Raw genomic sequence first — 22,752 nt, forward strand, 5'->3', positions numbered from 1 at the left:
CAGTTAAGCTCTTGACTAATCGAGAGATACTCTAAGATAGTGACATGATACAAACATGTGGAGAATCTACCCATTGATAGAACTCCAATAACCTTTCTAGAGGAGAAGATCCCGTGACAAACTTCTCTTCAGACGCCTAGGAGGATTATTAGGTAATGAAGGAGAGGACAGGTTAGAAACAAGTGGATTTGGGTGGTTGGGAAGTTTTCCATGGAAGGAATGGTGTCTGGTTTTGGCCAAATCGGCAACATATGGGACATTCAAGTCATCCATCAAGTCATGATGGATCACTTGATTTGTGACAAAGTAAGGAGCGTTAAGGATTTTATGAAGGATTTTTGCCTGTAATGATTGGATTCGGGAGGAATTTGATGGTTTAGATTTCAAAATAAAATATTTTCTAAATTGTTCTTATCGATTTTTTGATATTTAACTCCATTGAACCAAATTAAAAAAAGTTTTCAAATACTAGGTCTGTTCCAACTACCGCTTTATATTATAATCCACTTCATAATCAATTGTTAAAAATAAAAATAAAAAAAATAAAATAAAATAAAAAATAAAATAAATAAATAAATTTAAAAAAATAGATGTAACAGTTGTGTCTTTGATTGAAAAAGCACTTCTGACTAGCCTGAACAAGGGTAGTCATTGGAACAGACCTTATGTTACTCAAATGGAAATTCAAAAACATCGATGTATTTTGGGTAATGTCTTGTTAGTAACGATATTTTAAAACATCTATGTTTTTTGTAGTCGATGTCGGTTTCTTAGTTTCAAAAACCACTTCTTAAGGTGGATCCACATGTTGGCCGCTCACCACGGATCGGAGGCTCGTATTAATGCTCGGCAAACAAAGAGCGGGCCATCCACATGTCAGTGTTATTCAGAGAGGCAAGCATAGCGGACGTACTAGTGGTTTCAGCCATTGCACTTGGATTGTATTATTTTTATTACAAAAAAAGAAAATTAAATATAAATAAATAAGATTAAATACAAAACTTATTATAAAAAGTACCAACAAACACCTTTAACCTCCTAACAGCTCTCAGTTGCAACTAGACATAGAACAATGGTGGAGATTAAGTGATTTCAGCAATTGCCCTGGGATTATATTATTTTTATTACAAAAGAAAATGAAAGAAAACGTAAAATACGACAAAGAAGATGGTGGATGACAACAATTCACAAAAATCGGAGTAGATAAGGTTAAAATTAATTAAATTCATTCATCTTTTATTTTAACTTTCATAATTGTGCTGCTGTACATATAATCTTGTAAAAAATGTATACAATGGAATATTAGATTGTAAAGATATACTAATACGTTTATTCTTCTTCCTGTATAAAGAATTAACCTATTGGGTATTGTGTTATAGAAGTTAACGTATTGTATTAACTATTTCAGCCTGTGGGACTGAAAGTGGTCCAAGTCATTTTTTATTTATTGTAAGAATTTCAATTGTTTATAAATGTTATTAAACGATGTATTTAGTTAAGAAATATGTTATTTTAGTGCATATTGTGTACTTAAACAACATATGAAAAGTAACAGCTCTCAGTTGCAACTAGACAAAGAACAATGGTGGAGACGCTACACGAGCGCCCTCACGAACCCCTTTGATCTGTGTCCAAAAAACCGACTCTCGACGGTTCGGCAACGAGCCTAGGCCAACCAAGCCAAGCCACCCATCCACATGATCGTGTATGTCTGAGTTCGCCATGGCTCGGCTAAAGGTAGATCCACATGTTGGCCGCTCGCCACGGATCGGAAGCTTGTACAAATGCTCGGCAAACAAAGAGCGGGCCATCCACATGTCAGTGTTATTCAGAGTGGCAAACATGGCGGACGTAATAGTGGTTTCAGCCATTGCACTTAGATTGTATTATTTTTATTACAAAAAAAGAAAATGATAGGAAATTAAATATAAATAAATAAGATTAAATATAAAACTTATTATAAAAAGTACCAACAAACACCTTCAACCTCCTAACAGCTCTTAGTTGTAACTAGACAAAGAACAATGGTGTAGATGCTACACGAGCGCTCTCACGAACCCCTTTGATCTGTGTCCAAAAACCGACTCTCGACGGCTCGGCAGCGAGCCTAGGCCAACCAAGCCGAGCCACCTATCCACATGCTCGTGTATGTCTGAGTTCGCCATGGCTCGGCCAACATGTAGAGGCCCCTTAACATGTAGAGGCCCCTTTACAGGCCGTAGAATGCGGGATCGTTGAACAGACCTTATGTTCCTGACATAGTTTTTCAAAAACATCGATGAATTTTGGGTAATGTATTGTAAGCAACGATATTTTAAAATATCGATGTTTTTTGTGGTCGATGTCGGATTATTTGTTTAAAAACCACTTCTTACTGGCCGTACAATACGGGATCGTTGGTACAGACCTTATGTTCCTGAAATAGTTGTTCAAAAACATAGATGTATTTTGTGTAATGTATTGTAAGCAAAAATATATTAAAACATTGATGTATTTTGGGTAATATATTGTAAGTAATACGGGATCGTTGGTACAGACCTTATGTTCCTGAAATAGTTGTTCAAAAACATAGATGTATTTTGGGTAATGTATTGTAAGCAACAATATTTTAAAATATTGATGTATTTTGGGTAATGTATTGTAAGTAACGATATTTTAAAACATCGATGTTTTTTGTGGTCGATCTTTGTTTCAAAAACCACTTCTGACAGGCTGTAGAATGCGTGATTGTTGGAACAGACCTTATGTTACTCAAATGGATGTTCATGAACATCGATGACTTTTGGGTAATGTATTGTAAGCAACGATATTTTAATATTGAACATTGATATTTCAAAACATCGATGTTTTTTTTTGTAAATGCTGCATTCTCTTTTGCAAAAACCACTTCCGACTGGCTGGAGTATACGTCGTCAGTTAAGGTGCATAACCCTATATATCTGACTCAGCATTATCCCCTTCCACCATTATTGTATTTATATCCCCCTGTTACAGAGCTAAGAAGTTCATTCAGTTATTAGAGTTGTTACTTTGTTGTTCGTAGTAATAGTGTAGTAGTAGTAGTAGTAGTGCATATTTTGTAACTTTGATACCAATAAAGTTTTTTTAAGTTCTTTCCGCGGTTACGTTCTTTATCTGGCGCCCGAACAGGGCCCCTATCAGCCTCAGGTCAGTAAAGGTGACGAAATTTTCCTGAAGATCAAGAAAAAATCGAAGAAATATTCCAACAGATTTTAGATCAACTCAGTGAAGACAGCCTTGAACGGACACTCTGGAAAGACCGAAGAAATTGTCATTTGATAACAGGTCTTGGAGTAAACCACCTGAAGTTTGTGTTTCTACACTTCAATAGGGTCAAGAAAAACAATTTCGATAGGACACCGCAGAACTGAAAATAAGAACTTGAGGTACATATTAATTTTTAAGTTTTATTTCATGTATGCCTAAGGATAAGAAAAGTAGGGTTAGATTAGATATAAGTGAAATCACAGATCAATTAAGTAATTTATTAATTAATAATAATTCAAGTAATTCTAATATATCCAACATGACTACTATAACATATTCTATGGTAAAAGAGGACTATGACCACATCCCCACATACGATGGTAATCCAGAAGATCTGATATTTTTTGTAAAAACTGTTAAAGCTGTCTATGATACAGTGTGTAGCGATAACAACACCTGTAAGCTTCAAAATCATGCCCGATTGCTTTCCAAAGTGACTTCCCGGTTAGTAGGCAACGCTAGGCACTGCTTATTAACTAATACTTTTGTAAACGTATCAGAACTTCTAGATCATTTACAAAATAATTTTAAAGGCTCAAGGACTGTTGAACAATTAAAATTAGAACTATTAAACATTAAATCAGGACCAAGAGAATACCCTATTTCGTTTATTGACCGAATAGCTCACATTAGAGCTTTAATATTCTCCAGAATTACTCTGGACGATGATATTGTAAATAAAGAAACAGTTATGAAATTATAAGACCGCGAAATTAATTATCACATTAAAGCTAATTTATATCCTCAACTTTGTGATTTCTTAAATCACCTAAGACTTTCCGATATTGATGACATTCGAAATGCGATACAAAATGATTGTTCTTTTATTTTAGAACGATTATACGGACATCAAAATTCTCCTAATCAAAAAAATAATTTCAAACATAAAAATTACAAACCTTTTAAACAAAATTATAATTCCAATCACAACTCTAGTTACAATTATAATCCTAATCATAACTATAATCATAATCATAATTATAATCCTAACTCTAATCATAATTATAATCCTAACTCTAATCATAATTATAATCCTAACTCTAATCATTTTGTAACTTTGATACCAATAAAGTTTTTTTAAGTTCTTTCCGCGGTTACGTTCTTTATCTGTCGTTGGAACAGACCTTATGTTACAGAAATGGTTGTTCTAAAACATTGATGTATTTTTGGCAAAGATTTGTATGCAATGATATTTTAAAACATCGATGTTTTTCTAGTCGTAATTTATCTTTATCACGTCGTTAGCGTGAAGTTGGATTACTTCTTTATACGACCACATTGTTGATAGGAATCTGTTTATTCTGTAAATTTTTTGTTTTCATTTAGTTACTTTTGAGAAAAAAAAATTTTAAATTGGGACAAAGGTAAAACATCGAAAGTAAAACAGCGAAGTTAAGATAACATCGGCGTAAAACATCGACATCGATGTCGCATCCCTAGCCGTAGATTGTTGTATTGTTTTGGTGAAATAATCCTTACAGGGCGTTATTCCATCATATTTATATTATAACACAAGTATAAGTAAATCTCCTTCTTTTAAAACTAAAACAAAATTCCAACAAAACACACACACAAAAAAAAAAATGAAATACTATGTCTATTAACAAAATAAATTTACGAATTAATTATTAAATATGGCGTTCTCACATGGTATATAGACACATTATCACTTTGGTTATTTTGATGGTATTACATCAATTTTGCAACATAAATATTCTTGACCATGTAATTTGTATTACCTATTTGGAGTGCATATGAACAGTTCGTTAACGATTTATAACATTTATTTGAAAACATGTCTAAAGCAGCAAGAGCTGTGAAAAATGTTAAAAAATCGTTAGTAAAAGTTAATCATGGAAATAAAGTGAAGACCAACATACCTGCTGGTCTGGCTTCTCCAGGACCTCCTTTAGGTCCTATGTTGGGTCAGGTAATTAATTTCGGCTACTGGTAAAATGTTTATCTATAAGTTGTTATACCCATGAAGTTAAAACTTTTATATTTTTAAAATTTTCTTGATTGGTGCATTTTGATTCCTGCACACATGTGTTAAATTTTAATGCCATTTGTATTGCCACAACATCATGCAACATCATCAAAGCATCAAAGCATTGGCAACATCGGGGAACATTATCATTTTATTACGGTATTTAGTAAAAAAAAAGTCAAATAGTCAAAAAACTATAATAGAACAATAGTGATTAGATTGAAATAAAAAAAAAAAAAATCTTGAGATATTGTTATCATTTATGATTAGTGTAACTAGATATTTTAAGCTCCAAAAGTGGTATTCCTTGATTTTTTTGGTAGGTGGGGGAGGTTTAAACACATGTAAGCATTGATGATTTAGTGAACGTTAAAACGTTTTTGGTATAAAGTATACATTTTGTTTTATATTTATTATTTGAGCCTATTTATCTCAAATATTGTGATGAGGTTTAAACATTGAATAAAGAATGTGGCCACTTTCAAGTCAAAGTCAAAATTAATTTCTACGTGGAACTGTTGAGGTCTGACAGACCTCAGCCTACCATTAGTGTCAGAAGTTTTCATTTTTTTAATTTAGTGTTTAAAATTAAGGATAAACTTGTTATCTTTTGTAAATTATCATCTGATTTTAGAAAATCATATTTTAGGAATCGTAAGTTCAAAATCTTTTTTCATAAAGACTGTCAAGTTTCTCATGTTACAAAAAATTTTCTGAATTTCTGTCCTCATGATAATAAATGGGTTGGCGTCACTGGGAAGTCTGATATGATAACTGAATGAAAACCCTTCAAAGAAGCAGTTGATAATTTGGAAAAAAAAAAAAAAAAAATGCACCAATCGTAGTTGATATAGATAAGCACAATATTAAGATGTTAATATTATTTTTTTTCCATATTGGCCATAAGCACAAATAATGCTTGTATATTATTTAGGGACAGTTATTAAAGGGTTCAAATTAATACTTTTTGTTTTATAAACATTTTTGGAACATGTTACCTGTTATCTAACTTCCAAATACTTATTGGAACATTGGAACTATTGTTTTGTTTTGTTATTCGATTTTTTTCTACTTTGTAGTACACAAAATAATTTATTTTAAGATTCTAATATTGGAAATTTTCTAAAATTAGATGTGGGCTCTCCAAAAATTATTTTAGTTTTATTAAACTATCATAAACTTCTTTAAAAAAAACAAAAATCTCAAACTTTTAAACAAATGTATTAATGAATACTCACAGAACTTAAATAAGACAATCCACTATAAATAGAACCATACCGTGAGTAACATAAAATAAATAAATCCTTTCAGAACAGCTTAAGAAAGATAAATTCTGGTAATATATGAATATTGGCGTGGTCCTAAAAACGACAGTTTTAAGTTCTTCCAATTTTTTTTTTTAAGCTCACAGATTTTAGCATCATGAAAGTCTTCTATAGTATTTTGCAATTACTATTTAATCCTAAGTTTGTACATTCCTTGGATGATTTTCCTGTAGTACCATTATAAGTTCTGTTGTTTTGGGCTATGAAATATATTATTAGGTCTATATTGGTTTATAATTTCTAAAATTTCTAGATGTTGGTCTGTAATTAAAAAAATTGTTTTGTTCATGATTATTTTGTAGAATATTTCCTTGAGACTAATTCATTTGTGGTTATTGAGAGTTTTACCCGATGAGTAAATTGTTGACCTTTCGCTTTCAGGGAATTGGAGGCCAAATCTAAAAGCCATCTCGTTCAACATCTGTGTTATAGTTGTTTATTACAGTAATCTGTGTTTATAGACATCTGTTTTGGTTGGTATCACAGGTTATTTACCCTGCTTGTGATTTATTTGTTTAAAATGGCATAATTAATACATTAATTAAGTAATTCATCTGTATTAACTCGCTTTCAGTAAAATTGCACAATGTGAAAAATTTGGAAAACTTGGATAGTCTTTTAAAATGTTCATTGTTCTAACATTAAAACTTTAAACCTATATAATTTATTACTGAATTGTTCCTTTAGTATATAAAAGCAGGTCTGCGAAACAGATTCCTCACATCTGAGTGGAGTCGTCTATCTTTCTGTTGTTCTACATTCACACATTTTTTTAAACAAAATTGTAACAACTAGTACTTATAACTATTAAATTATTTAAACCAAAATCTCTATTTAAAACTACTAAAAAATAATAATGCCATTAAACTAAACTCTAAAAACTATTTTTAAAAGCAATAATAGAAAACTCAGATTGCAGTGAGCTGATTCATTGCAGGGTCTGGTGTCAAATGAGAGGTGATATTGGTCATGGTAACACTGAATTTATGCCATTAGCACAAGCCGACCTCCTCCTCCCTCACCTCCGTTTTCTCATTGCTCATCCTCTATCTCACTGACTATTGGTTTGTATCTAAAATTATCTGATGTTATTAAGTCATCAAATCTCATAAATGTTTCTCATACTGAATGAGGTTCTTTAAGTTTTCCGTATTTTTCAATTTTTCTTTTGGATTAATTAAATAAGTTTGGATATGGAAAGACATGTTGGTATAAAAATGAGATATAAGTTCTATTTCAGAGCTGTTAATAACAAATTTATGATTAACAGTTCTAGCTTTTTTGTTTGTAAAATAAAAGTAAAAAACAATTACATTTTTTTAACGATATATTGGTAACATCCATGTTTGATTTTTGATGTAATTATACACCAATGCATATTTTAATTTTTTTTATATTAATATTCATAAACCCTAGTATCCTGTGGAAAAACCTGCATAATGTTGAAAGTCTTCTCTGTAGTATTATAGGTTCCATTTGCAAACAGTTTATGCAATTAATACCTCATCAGGCACATCATTGATACATATTTGCTATTAGTGGATAACAATTCATGTAGGAATATTGTAAAAATGACGTATTAAAATTAATAAAAGTTAATAAAATTAATGCGAGGAGATCACCATTATCTATCTTATAAACATAATTTACTGGATATAAACGGAAGATGCTTCGAGTGCTGTCAAATTAACTCAAATAGTAATTAAACTATTTATTGTGAACCAACGTTTTGCCCCATTTACAGGGCTTCGTCAGGGCTATAAAAGAGCTAGTTGTTGGTATTGTTTTTAGCCCTGAAACAATACCAACAAACGTTGGTTCACAATACATAGTTTAATTACTATTTGAGTTCTTTTGACCACATCCGGACCATCATCCTTTAATATATTACACATGGTCAATCAATGATCTTCTAATTTACAGGATAGACACTTTTTTCTTCCAATTTACTAAAAATCACTATTCTTTAACTTAAAGTAATAGTTTATTCAATTTTTTTTTTAGGTTGGTTTGAATATTGCTGCTTTTTGTAAAGATTTTAATGAAAAAACAAAGGATATTAAAGAAGGTATTCCACTACCAACACGAATTACTGTTAATCCAGATAGAAGTTATAATTTAACCATAAACAAACCCCCTACAACTTTTTTTTTAAAACAAGCTGCTGGTATACAGAGATGTTCTATGGAACCAGGTATGATAATGACAGTTCAGAAATAATTTGGTTTTAGTTGTATGTATTTACATTTTTTTTTATTTTTACCAATTTGCTCTCAATTAATGTAATTAATTATGAAGAAATCAATTCATAATTGAATTTGGCTGATTTTAAAATCCAACCCCCTAACAAACACTTAATATACAACAATCATGAAATATGAAAAATAAAATTTGACTACTTGCATCAGAGTAACTTCTGATTCATACAGATATTTGAACAGCTGTTTAAAAAATGCAGGCAAACAAATTGTGCAATTGGATAAAAATTCGGGCCCTTGTCTTAACAGTATGTGGTTTATCTTTTGAGGGTATTGTTGATTTTCTAATCTCCAGTTCTTCTTCAGTGGACCTAGCTCAGTTTATACAATTAATATCTCATCAGGCATATCATTGATACATATATGCTATTAGTGGATAATAACAACCCATGTAGGAATATTGTAAAAATTACGTATTGAAATTATGATTCACCATTAGTATAAATTGAAGGAATAATGATGAGTACTCTGCAAAAGCTTCTTACAAACTGAAAAATGATATTGACAGTTCCCAATGCTAATCCAAATAATATTAATCCTTATGTTGCCAGTAGTTTTTATACAGTTAGGGATAAAAGGCCATATTAGTATTCTATCTAATCCATCTCCTAAGCAAAGCGTTTGCGGACATACTTCACTTTGAACAACATTTACTATGAATCTTAGTGTTGACTTTTAATTAATAAAGTAGTTAGAATGAATAAATAGGTTTTATTCATTTCATATAACATAAATAATTCATAACAATGAAAATCTTTAGGTGTGAATATCTCCTAAACAAAGCATTTGGGGACATAGGTTCAGAGGAATTTTTTTTCTTTGTTTTGAGATCCTTAGTCAATATTTTCAGTTTGGCCACTTAACCCTGAAACACCCTGTGTTTTTTTTGTTTTTTTTACGAGGGTCGGTGGAAATCTTCAAAAGACACGGATAGGCCCGTACCTATCCGTGTGTGGGATTTTTACCCACTAAAACCACCACCCTACACCTGTTCACTCCTCTCCACGGGACCTCCGCTAGGCATTACTTCATGGAGGGAAATGGCTGAGTGCTGCCTCGCTTACTTTGCATGGTTTTTATGTTTACATGCTACTAACGTCTTCTAGCCCTCTCTTCCTCTCTCAACCTCTTGAGGACGACTGGTGAATCTCTTCACTGCGTTCCAATGCTGGTCTGAGAGGAGCATATAGCTCACCACGTTTTCAGGAGTGATGCGTCCTCCACAAACTCTCTCCAATTCATTTCTATCTGCTGCAAAGCGAATGCAAGTGAAAAACATGGGCTCCGCGGTTTCCTCGACAGTCTGACATCCAGGGCAATCTGCGGTGTTGTCCAGTTTGAAGCGGTACTGGTAGGCTCTAAAGCATCCATGTCTGGTCAACATTTGGGTTCTGTAAAAATCCACCTCACCATGCTGGCGACCATACCACGTGCCAACATCGGGTATTAACCATATTAATGTTGGGAGGCTGTAGATTCCAGGAGGTGGACTCTTCTTCTCTGGAAACGTGTAAGTGTTGTCCATAGTGCCTGCTTCTTTCTTCAACAAGGAGTTCCACAGGTGGCATTCGGGCTATCACGCACTCTGCTTTGTAGGAAACAGTTCGAAAAGCGCTAACTGCCCTTAAACCAATTCTGTGATAAACTGAAACCATCTGTCTCCTGTATGATTTGGTAGCCATTGCTTCTTTCTAAATCGGGGCTACATATAACATAATGGAGGGAACAACAGTAGCTAGGAGCCTTCGGCTACTTTCTCTGGGGCCTCCTACGTTTGGCATAAGACGTGACAAAAAGGATGCTACTTTAGCAGATTTGGCTCTGATATACTCCGTGTGAATATTAAAGCGGAGACACGCATCGATCATGACTCCTAGGTATTTTAAGCCGGACTGGGAACGAATGTCGTGCCTACCGACCATGACAGTGATGGACTCAGTCTGCTTCCTGCTAGTTACTAGGAGAACCTAGGTCTTGTGATCTGCAAGTTGTAGGCCTACCGAAGGCAACCAACCTCAAACCGTAGCAACAGCCTAGTTTGCAATGAGGGTAACTTCTTCCAAATACTTCGCCACTACTACAACTGCAACGTCATCTGCGAATCCCACAACTGTGGCTCCCTCCTGCATTGTCAGTTTGAAGATTGCGTCGTACATGACGTTCCACAAAAGAGGCCCTAATACCGAGCCCTGTGGGACACCTCCAGTCACCTCATATCTTCTTTGGGCAATGTCTGAAAAGTACAGTAGAACTCTATCTTTGAAGTAGTTTGTTAGAACTCTCATAAGATAAGCTGGTACCACCATAGTCCGTAGGGCATCTATTATACAGGTCCTCCTTGCAGTGTTAAAAGGGTTCTTGACCTCTAGAGTGATGATTGCTGCATAACGCTTAGCACCTCTCCTCCACCTTGCTCCTGCAATAGCTGTGCGGGCCATCTCGACTACCAATCTAACAGCATCTATTGTGGATCACTCTTTACAAAATCCGAATTGAGCCTGCGAGAGGCCATTAACTCCCTCCGTGAACTCTTGCAGCCTGAGGGAAAGGATTTTCTCGAATGCTTTACCCATAGTATCCAATAAGCAATTTGGACGATAGGTTGACAGGTCTTCCAGTCTTCCCTTACTCTTTGGAATAAGTACGAGGCACTGTATTTTCCAAGTTTTCGGAATTGAGCTTCACCAATGGACGAATTGAATAGATCGATAAACAGATCCGGCGGTTTCCTGAGTGAGTGCCACATTAGGAATTCCTTCCAATCCTGGTGCCTTGCCATGTTGTAGGTCCGAGGCGATTTCCTTTAACTGTTCCTGCGTGATTTGTGGAAATTCCGTTTTATATATATATATATATTGTCAATACATTCAATACTATTTGCCTGTTCAGGGAATAGTGTTCTGTCAATACTGTCTACAACATTTGATTTCGTGGGAGCTGCATCGTGCCATTACAAAGTATTGAAATATTTTTTTTATTGTTTGTGTATTAATAAATACAAAGTATTCAAAAATTATAGTCCGGTGATGTAAGACTTTTTCTTACTCTTTTGTCTAATTCATTTAATTTTGTAATAGTTTTAAGCTTTCGTTTTTTTCTAGTTTGTACATTTTTATATATTTTGTGTTCCTTTTATTATGTTCACTTATTTAAAAATACAAAAATTTTTCTTTCCGGATATTTTTCTTATTTATTTTTTTCTCATGGTCCTCCGGTTGTCGAATTTTCTTATTGTACATTTTATTTCATTTTTTTAAAAATAATTTTTTGTAGAAAAAATAATTAATTTGGAATGTACTCCATTCCGCCATTAATTAATTTTGTTTTTCTCCCCTTCTTTTGCCACTTATTCTCTTCCAGTTTCCTTTTATTCATATTATTTACCTCTAAAATAAAAATGGACATACCAGGGTATATCAAAATTCAATTTGAAAAACTTAAAGAGAAATTCAATTTCTATTTATCCCAGATTAAAACCTGTACTTCACAAGGGCGAGGTATTGCAAAAGACCCTGAACAATAATTCTTATTCAAAGGTATACTCAGAACTGAGACCTTGTTACACTTCCTTCTGTGAGGCCTACGATGCCCTTAAAGAACTTTGCTCCCACTCAAATGTTTCATTCCTTTTTCCAACTAAAGAAGATCTTTCCCTCTTTGAATCCATGCAGGAATATTATTATGAAGGTCTTGTCATCTATGAATGACTTTACATGAACTCCACTCCTGTGGGTCCTCTTGCCTCTGCAGCCTTAAAGACTTATTCAATTATCTTCACTCGTTATCATAAGTCAATCTTTCCTCCCCAATGACAGCCAAGACCCAAAGTAGTCCTCATTCTATCAACAATAGCATAATTACAAAGTGTCCAAACTTTAAGAGAGTCTTCAATAACCATCGTTATAATTTAGGTACAGTTGAAGGATCACTTCAGCCAACTAGTAATTCTAAAGATCTTCCTCAAATCTCTGGAGTTGCAGGCACACCTCTGTTCCAATTCCACACGCCACTCTAGTTCTCTGGGTCATTGTAGTAAATTTATAAATTCCTTGGTGGTACAACACAAAAAACATTCTGTCTGTTCAGCTGTGCCAGAGCCACTTATTGACATTTCGTTGAAAGTTACCTTCATTCAAACTCACTCACAACAGTTACCCTCTTCTTTAGGGTCTCCTGGCAGTCCTCATGGTCCTACTGGGCTCCTAGAGCCTGAATCACTAAGGTCAGATTGTTCCGCTACATCTGATCCTAATAAATCTGATGACATTTCGTTAGAAAATATTTTCGTCCAAAACGAAACTCCAGGATCAAAACGCCCAGCTGTGTCAGATTCTAGTCATGCGACTAGTCAGCGACATTTCGCTGGTAAATAATTCTTCCTTTCCTTACAATTACGGTGCACCTCCAAGAGGTCCCCAATCTGTGGTCAACCTGAACCTACCCGCCTGCCTCAGCCTGAAATCACAAGATCTAAACTGCCTACTCCACTAAACAGTAATAAAACCAATGACATTTCGTTGAATGTTACCTTTATGCAAAATCACTCAGCACTTACCCTCTTCTGTGAGGTCTCCAGGCAGTTCTCTTGGTCCCTCCGAGCTCCATGAGCTTGATCCCTTGAGATCAGATCATTCAGCTTCATCTGATCTTAATAAATTTAACCACATTTCGTTAGAAGTTACATTTCTCCAAAATGGATCATTACGTCTCAATCCCAAGAAGTCCCTACACAGTGATCAAAAACTTCTCCTCATTAGTGTTTCTGAGTCCAAAACTCATAGATCTAGACGCCCAGCTGCATCAGATCCTCACCATACCAACGAAATTGTGTCAGGACTTCATCATCCATGAGATGATGCATTGTTGCACCTTACCTCCAAGAGGTACTCAATGAATTACCGCCTTCCTCCTGTTTGCTACATAACTCTCGAAGAGGCTCTCCACTTAAAAAAAGAACTCATATATTTCCTTTGATTAGGTGGCAAACACATTGCTCATCGGCATTGCAACCGCCCAACTCGGTCATCATAACCAGGGGAACGTACGAAGCCGATAATTTTCCTAAGTGGTTATGCGAAGGTTGCAATGTTCATCGGGATAAAGTTCCCAATAATATTCTTGTGTTTCACTTCAAAAGGTCTATTTATTTTCTTTCATCTTATTTTCGTCTCAGATGCCCCACAACAAAATTACTTTGCATATGCACCGTATATCTCATAAAATTAATCTGTTCTTTACTATCATCATTCCAACTGCTTGAGTCATTCTTCTGTTGTTCACATATCCGGTTCATACCTTGTCTTACCCTTCACGCTTTTCTCTGTGCATCATTCCCTGTAGTATCAAATACCTAATTTCTCTGATACTAGATAAATTAAAAATTTTAAGTGGGCGGAATGGTGTGCTCTTTTACTATGAAGCTTATTGAAATCCTGCCACAAAGTCATAACCTGACTGGAACTGCGAAGCTCGTTTTTCTTTAGTGGTTCACCTGTACCTGAATAAGGACACCTTATTCAACGCATGAACGCATTCGTGGCTCACCACATCTTCCAAATGCTGGATATTGCAAACTGCAGAAATCTGTACTCTGCAGCTAAAGGACTTTAACCGTTGGAACTAGTGAAGCACCACTTATTGCTGACTATACCTGCATAGTTGAAAACAAGAGATCAGACTAGTTCTCCTTAACCCCGTCAGTGTCAATTTTAAATTTTTAACAAATTTTAGGCAGGTGGTATGTTGAGGCCAACATATGGTCCACAAATCGATTATTGGAACATATGGTTTTTATCAAGTCAAAAAACAAAACAATTACTTTCTGTTGTTTTTTATACTGAAAAATAGACAGATGACTTCTTAAAGTCCCAGTGTGCACACACATATCATCTTCAATGTCTCCTCTCTACATACTCGTAGTTGCCAGCATTCTGGTCATTTGCGCCTGCTTGAATTATTTTAGCCATGGGGGGCGGACTACTTCAGCTCATCCTCCAAAAAGACAAGGTGGCTGGACGTACATCGATCTACTTCCACCAGAACACCCACTCAGGACAACAACCACAAACAGGGCCCCATCAATCACCGGTGATATAAGATTTTTTTTTCTTCTCTCTTTTGTTCAATTCAAAAATTATTGTAAATGTAATGCTTACAAATAAATAAACACCCTGTGTGTGTATATATATATAACTTACGAGCACTTGTACTGAAAGACTTAAAAAAAGGAAAAAAGGGAACAGAATTACAACGCACGTTTACTAGAAAGATACTGCTATATTATCTCTGCGATGCTCCTTATACACATAGTTGGGGTTCATTTACATGGGGAGTTAGGATTAGAGTTGTATACAGGTCTTGTCCAACCATAAGTCCCCCCCGGAACTGCGGGGGCTGCAGGAATTCCAGGAGCCGGTTGCGCCACCAGGATCTGTAGAACTAGCGGCCTCACTGCGGGCTGTGGTTGTGGTTGACAATCACCATTAACCATCTTGGTCAGTAAAAAAAAGTGATAATATAAGAGAAATAAAAGAAAAGAAAGCCGGAGGAAGAAAGAGTAAAAAAAATCCTTGATGAGAGAACAGTTAAAAAAAAAATCTTCAATCAGTGATGTTTTAGAAAAAAGATTTAGATTAAAAAAAATTAAGATTTAGAAAAAAAATCTTCATTCAGTGAAAAATCTTCAATCAGTTTCCGGCTCTCGGCACCACTTACGAGCACTTGTACTGAAAGACTTTAAAAAAAAGGGAACAGAATTACAGTGCACGCTTACTAGAAAGATACTGCTTTATTATCTCTGTGATGCTCCTTATATACATAATTGGGGTTTATTTACATGGGGAGTTAGGATTAGAGTTGTATACAGGTCTTGTCCAACCATAAGTCCCCCCTACCAGTTTATGAACATGCCTCATAAACTCCAAAAAGATAACCACAACAAAACAAAAAAACTAAAGACTAATAAAACTTGTCACTCCGTTCTTCTTACCATAAAACTTAAAAACACCAATGATGAAACTTTTGTATACAAAAAAAAACTTTTACATAGATGAGAAAAATCCAGATCTTATTGATTATTCATTATGGGGAACTTGAGTTGTTTTTGGTTCTTTAATACTCTATTGTCACTATGTTATGCTTTCTAATTGTAATCACCCCTCATACCTTTGGGGTTCCTTACCCCTGTTAGAGCTCACTCTACGGTAAACCACTGTCCCTATACCAATTTTCCCCATAATGTCACGTACACCTATGTTATGTCACGCCATGCTTTTGGCTTTCTCCTTTTCGATTCTCTCCCTCACCTTGTCCCACGTTTTTCTCAGTGCTATCCTATTGTTATTTTCTAGCATGTTGGTGTAATTATGTATTTTTATGATTGCCGAGTGTTTCGGGTAAATGGTCTTCATGGCTTTTAATGAGCTTAAAGAGTCGGTAATGATAACAATGTTAGTATGTGACACTGTCATGGAGAAGTGGAGTGCTGAGGCTATTGGATGTAATTCAGTAGTTGTAATTAACTTTATATTCACTGCATAATTTATGTAGATTTATTTTATGGGTTGAGTTATGTGTGATAAAAGAGGACGCTGTAGATTCGTTAGATTTTGATCCATCAGTATATATCAAAAAATGATCTGGAATATTTTGACAGAGACGTGAGAACCTAGTTCTATATTCAGTATGTGACATACTACCTTTGGGCAATCGAGATAATTGTAGCATTCTATTTGGTAGCCTGTGTATCCATGGAGGAATGAGGACTTCCAGGATGTACAGAGATATTTCTTTAAAGAACTCCATAGCAGTATGTGTTCTTTCTGCCAACGGGAGTGTTGAATTTATTTTGTTTCTAAAAAAATTTGAATATTTTGGTTTAAAGATGTAATTATGTGTATGATGATCCTTTTGAGGGTATAATTTTGAAATGTAGTTTATCGCCGGTTTTTTCCCTCTGAATAACAGAGGAGGTAGTCCAGCTTCAGAACACAGACTAAGAATGGGGCTTGTTCGAAATGCGCCAGTTGCGATACATATCCCTGTATGATGAACCAGATCCAGTCTGGCGAGAATCCGGTGTCGGGCAAAGCCGTATATAAAACATCCATAGTCTAGTTTCGAGCATACTAGGGTCCGGTATAATTTTCTCAATGTGTGTCTGTCAGAGCCCCATGAGGTACCGCTAAGGAAGCGTAATATATTTAGTTTTTTTATTTTATTGGATTTTAGTGTCGAAATGTGCATTTCCCAATTTAGCTTCCGATCAAATATCATCCCCAGAAATCTGTGGTGATTTGTGTAGGGTATCAAAGATTCACCTAAATAGAGTTCAGGAGATGGTGGGGTTATTCTTTTTCAGGTGAAATGGAGGCATTTGGTTTTCTCAGGTGAGAAGTCAAGATCGATTGAAAGTGACCAGTTATTGATTCTATTGATTGCTTCCTGTAATTTATATTTGTAGTTGTATTTCCTGATCGACAAATAATGGCTAGATCATCTGCAAATAGCAGCGGTTTAACACCCCTTGGCATGTTAAGTCCCAAATCATTAATTGCTAGGCAGAATAGAGTTGGGCTGAGAACACATCCTTGCGGGACTCCGCTAATCTGTTCGTGTTCATCGGAAAATTCGCATCCTATTTGAACTCTGAAGCGGCGATGTGAAAGAAATTGTTTTATGAATTGGTACATTTGCCCTTTGATTCCGACAGCTGATAATTTTTTAAGGATTATATTATGTTTGATACTGTCAAATGCTTTTTTAAGATCGAAAAATATCGTGATTGAATGTTGAGCATTAATAAATGAATATTGGGTTTCAGCCTCCAAAGTAACCAGATGATTTAGTGTGGATCAACCTTTGCGGGATCCAGATTGAAAAGATTGTAAAAAATTATTGCTCTCTATTATCCACATTAATCTTTTATTGACCATACGTTCCATTATTTTACTGACACAGCTTGTGAGGAATATGGGTCGGTAGCTGGCTGTCATCCCCTTGTCCTTTCCATTTTTTAAAATTGGGATTATTATTGATTCCCGCCAGGTATTTGGAAATTTCCCAGTGAACCAGACATGATTGTAGTAGTCAAGCAGCCACTTTAGCATGTTATTTGGGAGTTTTTTTATCATGTCATAGTGGATTTGATCAGGTCCGGGTGTAGTGCCTTTGACGGTATTTAAGATATGTTTTAGTTCCCATAGGGAAAAAGGGAGGTTATAATGTACAACCGCTTCATTATCTATCCTTTCGGAACCTATTGCTTCGTCATAATTATTATTTTTAGTGGAATAATATATTTCTGAGAAGTAGTTGGCAAATTTATTTCCAATTATTGATGGGTTATCTGTCAGTTTTCCGCTAACCGATATGGTGTAACAGGGAATGGAGGGATTTCTTGTAAATTTGTGGACTTAATTCCACACATCAGCTGAGGTAAAAGAGTTTATGGAACTAATATATTTTTTCCATGACTCCGCCTTACTTTGTTTGAATATATTTCTACATATAGCCCGGTGCTTTTTATATTCAATAAAGTTTTCCGACGTCATACATTTGGTGAATTTTTTATATGCCTTACGACATTCTTTAATAGCTATCTTACATCTATCATTAAACCAAGGGACAAGCGGTCTTCTTGGGGATCCCAAAGTCATCGGTATTGATGCCTTTGCAGCTTTTATAATGTTGTTAGTAAGGGCTTTACAGCCTCTATCAGTGTCGATATCTGATGGTTGAATTTGTGGTGATGAGGCAAGGGACGTAAAATGGGTCCAATCAGCTCTTTTTAGCACCCATTTCGGCTTGGTATGTGTACAATTCATGATTTTAAATTTTATATGGAGTGGGAAATGGTCACTGCCATACAAATCAGTAAGAACTGTCCAATCCATGGAATTATACAACGTTGGACTACTGAGGGTAAGATCCAGTGCTGTAAAAGTCCCATAGCTTGAGCTAAGGTAAGTGTGCTCTCCTGTGTTAAGTAGGAGAAGATTGGTATTGTCTATGAATTTTTCTATTATTTTACCTCTCATATTAAGGTTTTAAGAACCCCACCGCGGCGAATGGGCATTCATGTCCCCTAAAAAGAGCACAGGTTGTGGTAATTCATTAAATATGTCTATTAGGTGTTGGTAATCAATTTGATGATCCTGTGGCAGATATAGGTTACATACTGAGAAGGTAAAATTCATATGGATTTTAACTGCTATAGCTTGGAGATGAGGATTTGGGTCGGTTCAGAATAAACTGATTGTTTTATGGCAAGGAGTACCCCGTGGTGGCCATGATTTGTATATGGCCCATCTTTCCTATATATTTTAAAATTTCTTTTGTCATGATTTGAGAGATTGGTTTCCTGGAGGGCTATACAAAATGGATTTATATCTCTAATCAGAATCTTAAGATCATTAAAATGAGTTTTTAATCCATTACAGTTCCATTGTAATAATGACCTAAAATTAAAATAAAGGAGAGAGAAAAAAAAAGTTACTTTACCTGAATAAATAGAGAAAATTTTTTAGAAATTAATGAAGTAGACATTAATGGTGATTAAAAATAGGTTTAGTTCAGAATATTTTAGACAAATAAAGATTAAGAAATAAACATAACGACAAAGTGGATTGCATTACATGTCGCTTTTGTGTGTCCAAATCGCATACAGACAGTATACCTAATCGGGCTTCTAATATATTGTTTTATAGTAATATTATAAAATCCTATTTTTAATTTTGCGCGGAATAGTGGGGTTATTAAACATTAGAAGGTAATTATTGCTATTATGTTTTTCGTTATTTTTAAAATATGTTATTCTTTTAACATCATCTACATTTTGTCCTTTTAACGGTGAAATTTTTTTGAAATCAAACAAATTTCCCTCTTCGTCTCTTTTTATTAGAAGAAATCTTATGCATTTTTCTTGTATGTCATTTGTTTTAGTAGTATTTGTTTTAAATTTTGCCTTCTATCGTTTTAAGGGGGGAGACTCAGACATACCATCTGATTTTATATTTAATAATTAAAATCCAAAAAAAAAAATAGTAATAACAATAGAAAATTATATATATCAACTTAAAGAAAAAACTAAAGAGAGAGATATACTTTGTAGAAAAAAAAAATGAATAGAACTTTGTAGACACAAGTACTTAATCCTTTTGATTAACTCTAGTTTAAGATTGTATATTTTAAAATTCTATTCATTCGGTGCAGATACTTTTTTAAAATTTTGTTAATTAACTTTAACGGTTCATTTTTTATTTAACACAGCACAAATGTAAGTTTGCTAAGACATACTATGTTTGGGTAGCTAAATTACAAATATTTAATAAAAATTCAAGATTGACAGTTGCATTTGCGGCAAGGAGTAAACATGTAGATACAACTTAATATATATTTTAAGGGTATTGTTAATTTGCTAACCTCTACCACACCTAACTCTGGAATTTCCATTGAATTGGGGTACTTTTTTTTTCTATTCCATTGGAAAGTCTCTTGTAAATTAAACACAACTATTGCTCATATATTTTCTATATGGCTAATATTTGGGGAAAAACAATTATTTAACAGCTATAGTTCATCAGTTTTAAGCTGTTGTTCCTCTGAAACTATGTAATATTTTAGCTGAGCTGGAAATATCAAAGAAGTTAGTAAGAATGTCCATATTTGAAACATCTAATTAAGTTTGTTCTGGTTATTATTATTCCCAGAAGTTTGAGGTTTATAACAAGGCAATTCTCATTCTCTGGCTTTTTTAAATTTGGTATTAGAATATGTTGTTAAAAACATAACTTCTTTCAAAAAAGTTTAACTCTGGATTATAAAAACTGATGATTTGGTAATGTGGAAACTATTAGATGTAAATTAAATACACGAATGTCAGAAATATCTGGTAAATAAATGGGTCTTAAAAGAAATATAAGAAGAAAATAATATACATATATGGTTAGTTGTAGAAACAGCGATGATTATGGAAATGGAGGTGTAACAGGGAATATATTTGAATGTCAAATAAAATTTTTGATCCTGATGTAAACATATACCCTCCTTGAGGTGGAGAAAAATTATACTATGTATACATTATAGAGTGTTCAAGACTCAATTGACACCCTCCTCTTTTTTTAAAGAGTTTTAATAACTCTAAATTTGAACTTGATTGGTTTTAGTTGAAGTGAATGAAGTTTTTTTTTGTTAATTAAGTCGACCTCTTTCTGTTCTCCTCAAGTGCATTTGATTGAAATTTCCTATGGTAAGACATATTTTCATGAAAGGATTCCAATTTTATATCAGTGATTTTTCAGACAGGGCACAACCTGAAGGTGAAGTCAACAAAATCTCCAGACTTTTAATGTTTGAAAAATCTAAAAAACAAAACTGTTTGAGAATTTAATTTTTGGTAAGAATTCATCATTATAATTGTGGTATTTATGCTGTTACAATTTGAGGATGCACAAATTATGATGAATTCTTACTGGAAATAAAATTCTGAAATGATTTTGCTATTGATATTTTTTGCAGGTTGTGTGCAAATTGTCCTTTGAAAATTGTTTGCTTTATTTTGTGATTCATTCCTTCAGATCTTAAAAAAGTCTGATTCAAATTTGATTTACAATTATATTTTTTTCCAGAATTTTTCATTAAAATATGGAAATTCCCAGTGTGCTGGACAGGAACTAGAAGAGGTAACAGAGCCAATTTCACTCCAAAAAAAAAAAGAAGCTTCCTTTACCTAAGGCCTACCAAGTTTCATTTAAAAATTCTCAAAACTCAAAAAAACGGGGGAAGGGGGCGTCAATTGAGTCTAAAACAATCCTTATATGTAGTCTTCACTTCATTTTCATTGAAGATTACTCATGAATGGCTAAGAATTTCTATTGTATTTCAGGAAAAGAGGTTTGTGGCAAAATAACTCTGAAACATTTATATGAAATAGCTAAGATAAAATCTACCGATTCTGTCAATGAATGCTTGTCTTTAGAGGATCTTTGTAGAAAGTTTGTTGGCATTGCTCACTCCTGTGGGATAGAAATAGTTAAAGAGCTTGATTCTAATGAATACCAACAATTTCTTCAACACAGGAAGAAAGTAGTAGATGATCAGAAGAAAGAACTTCAAGAAAAAAGAGAGGCTAAAATGCTTAGAACTGGTTAGAATGTATTCTATGTATGAAATAATTATTAGTTTTGTTGTGTTCTTCAAATAAATTTTTAACAGTAATCTTTTTTATTTATTTCTGTTCTATTTATTTATTGTTGTTAAATATATATAATTCTTTCTTTGCACAGTGACCCCTCATAAAAAACCTTTATTTGATAACATATACCAAACACAATTAAATATTGGGTTGTGAAGAAAGTTTTGTCTAATTTATAAGCAGGCGTAATAAAATGATTACCTTTCTCTGTTTGTTTATCTTTATTTTCAAATATTATGGATTAGTGGCCTTCAGTTCTGGATGTCGAATCCTTTTCGTATTCCTGTCGAATTCCTTTTTTTGTCACATTTCTTCTTATCAATCAAATGATAAAAATTTGGGAATTACCTTATAGAGAAGAAAACACATTAAAGCATCTACAAATTTAATGTCTGATCGTGCATGCTGAATCCTGAAGTAAAAGTGAAATAAAACATTAAAGATGTTGATTTTGAACTTGTAAGCAGCTATGTAGGCAACTACTCATGGCCTCTGGTTCTTTTAGCATGGCAGATTTGATTTTGTCCTCTATGGACAAAATGGATTATGCCATCCATCCAAGACAATCTAAAAATATTAATTATCTGAACAAAAAATAAATATAAGGATTAGTCAAAGTATATTAGTCATTTTCATTTCTATTATTTTTTGTTTTATTTTCATATAACAACTTAACTTTTATATCACTGCTGATTTGATGAA

General features: G+C 34.0%; 1 protein-coding gene across 1 annotated transcript; it reads left to right on the forward strand.

The window, feature by feature from the left end:
• Window positions 1-4,848: 4,848 nt before the first annotated feature.
• Window positions 4,849-22,073, forward strand: mRpL11 (mitochondrial ribosomal protein L11; the record flags this gene model as incomplete). The annotated part of the gene is given in 3 exon segments (XM_014427544.3): window positions 4,849-5,218; window positions 8,605-8,794; window positions 21,742-22,073. Coding segments are annotated over 3 exon segments (591 nt in total). The 3' UTR covers window positions 22,008-22,073.
• Window positions 22,074-22,752: the final 679 nt, after the last annotated feature.

Source organism: Halyomorpha halys, unplaced genomic scaffold (assembly GCF_000696795.3).
Source record: "Halyomorpha halys isolate HHAL.00 unplaced genomic scaffold, Hhal_1.1 Scaffold654.1, whole genome shotgun sequence".
NCBI classification, from domain to species: Eukaryota; Metazoa; Arthropoda; class Insecta; order Hemiptera; family Pentatomidae; genus Halyomorpha; species Halyomorpha halys.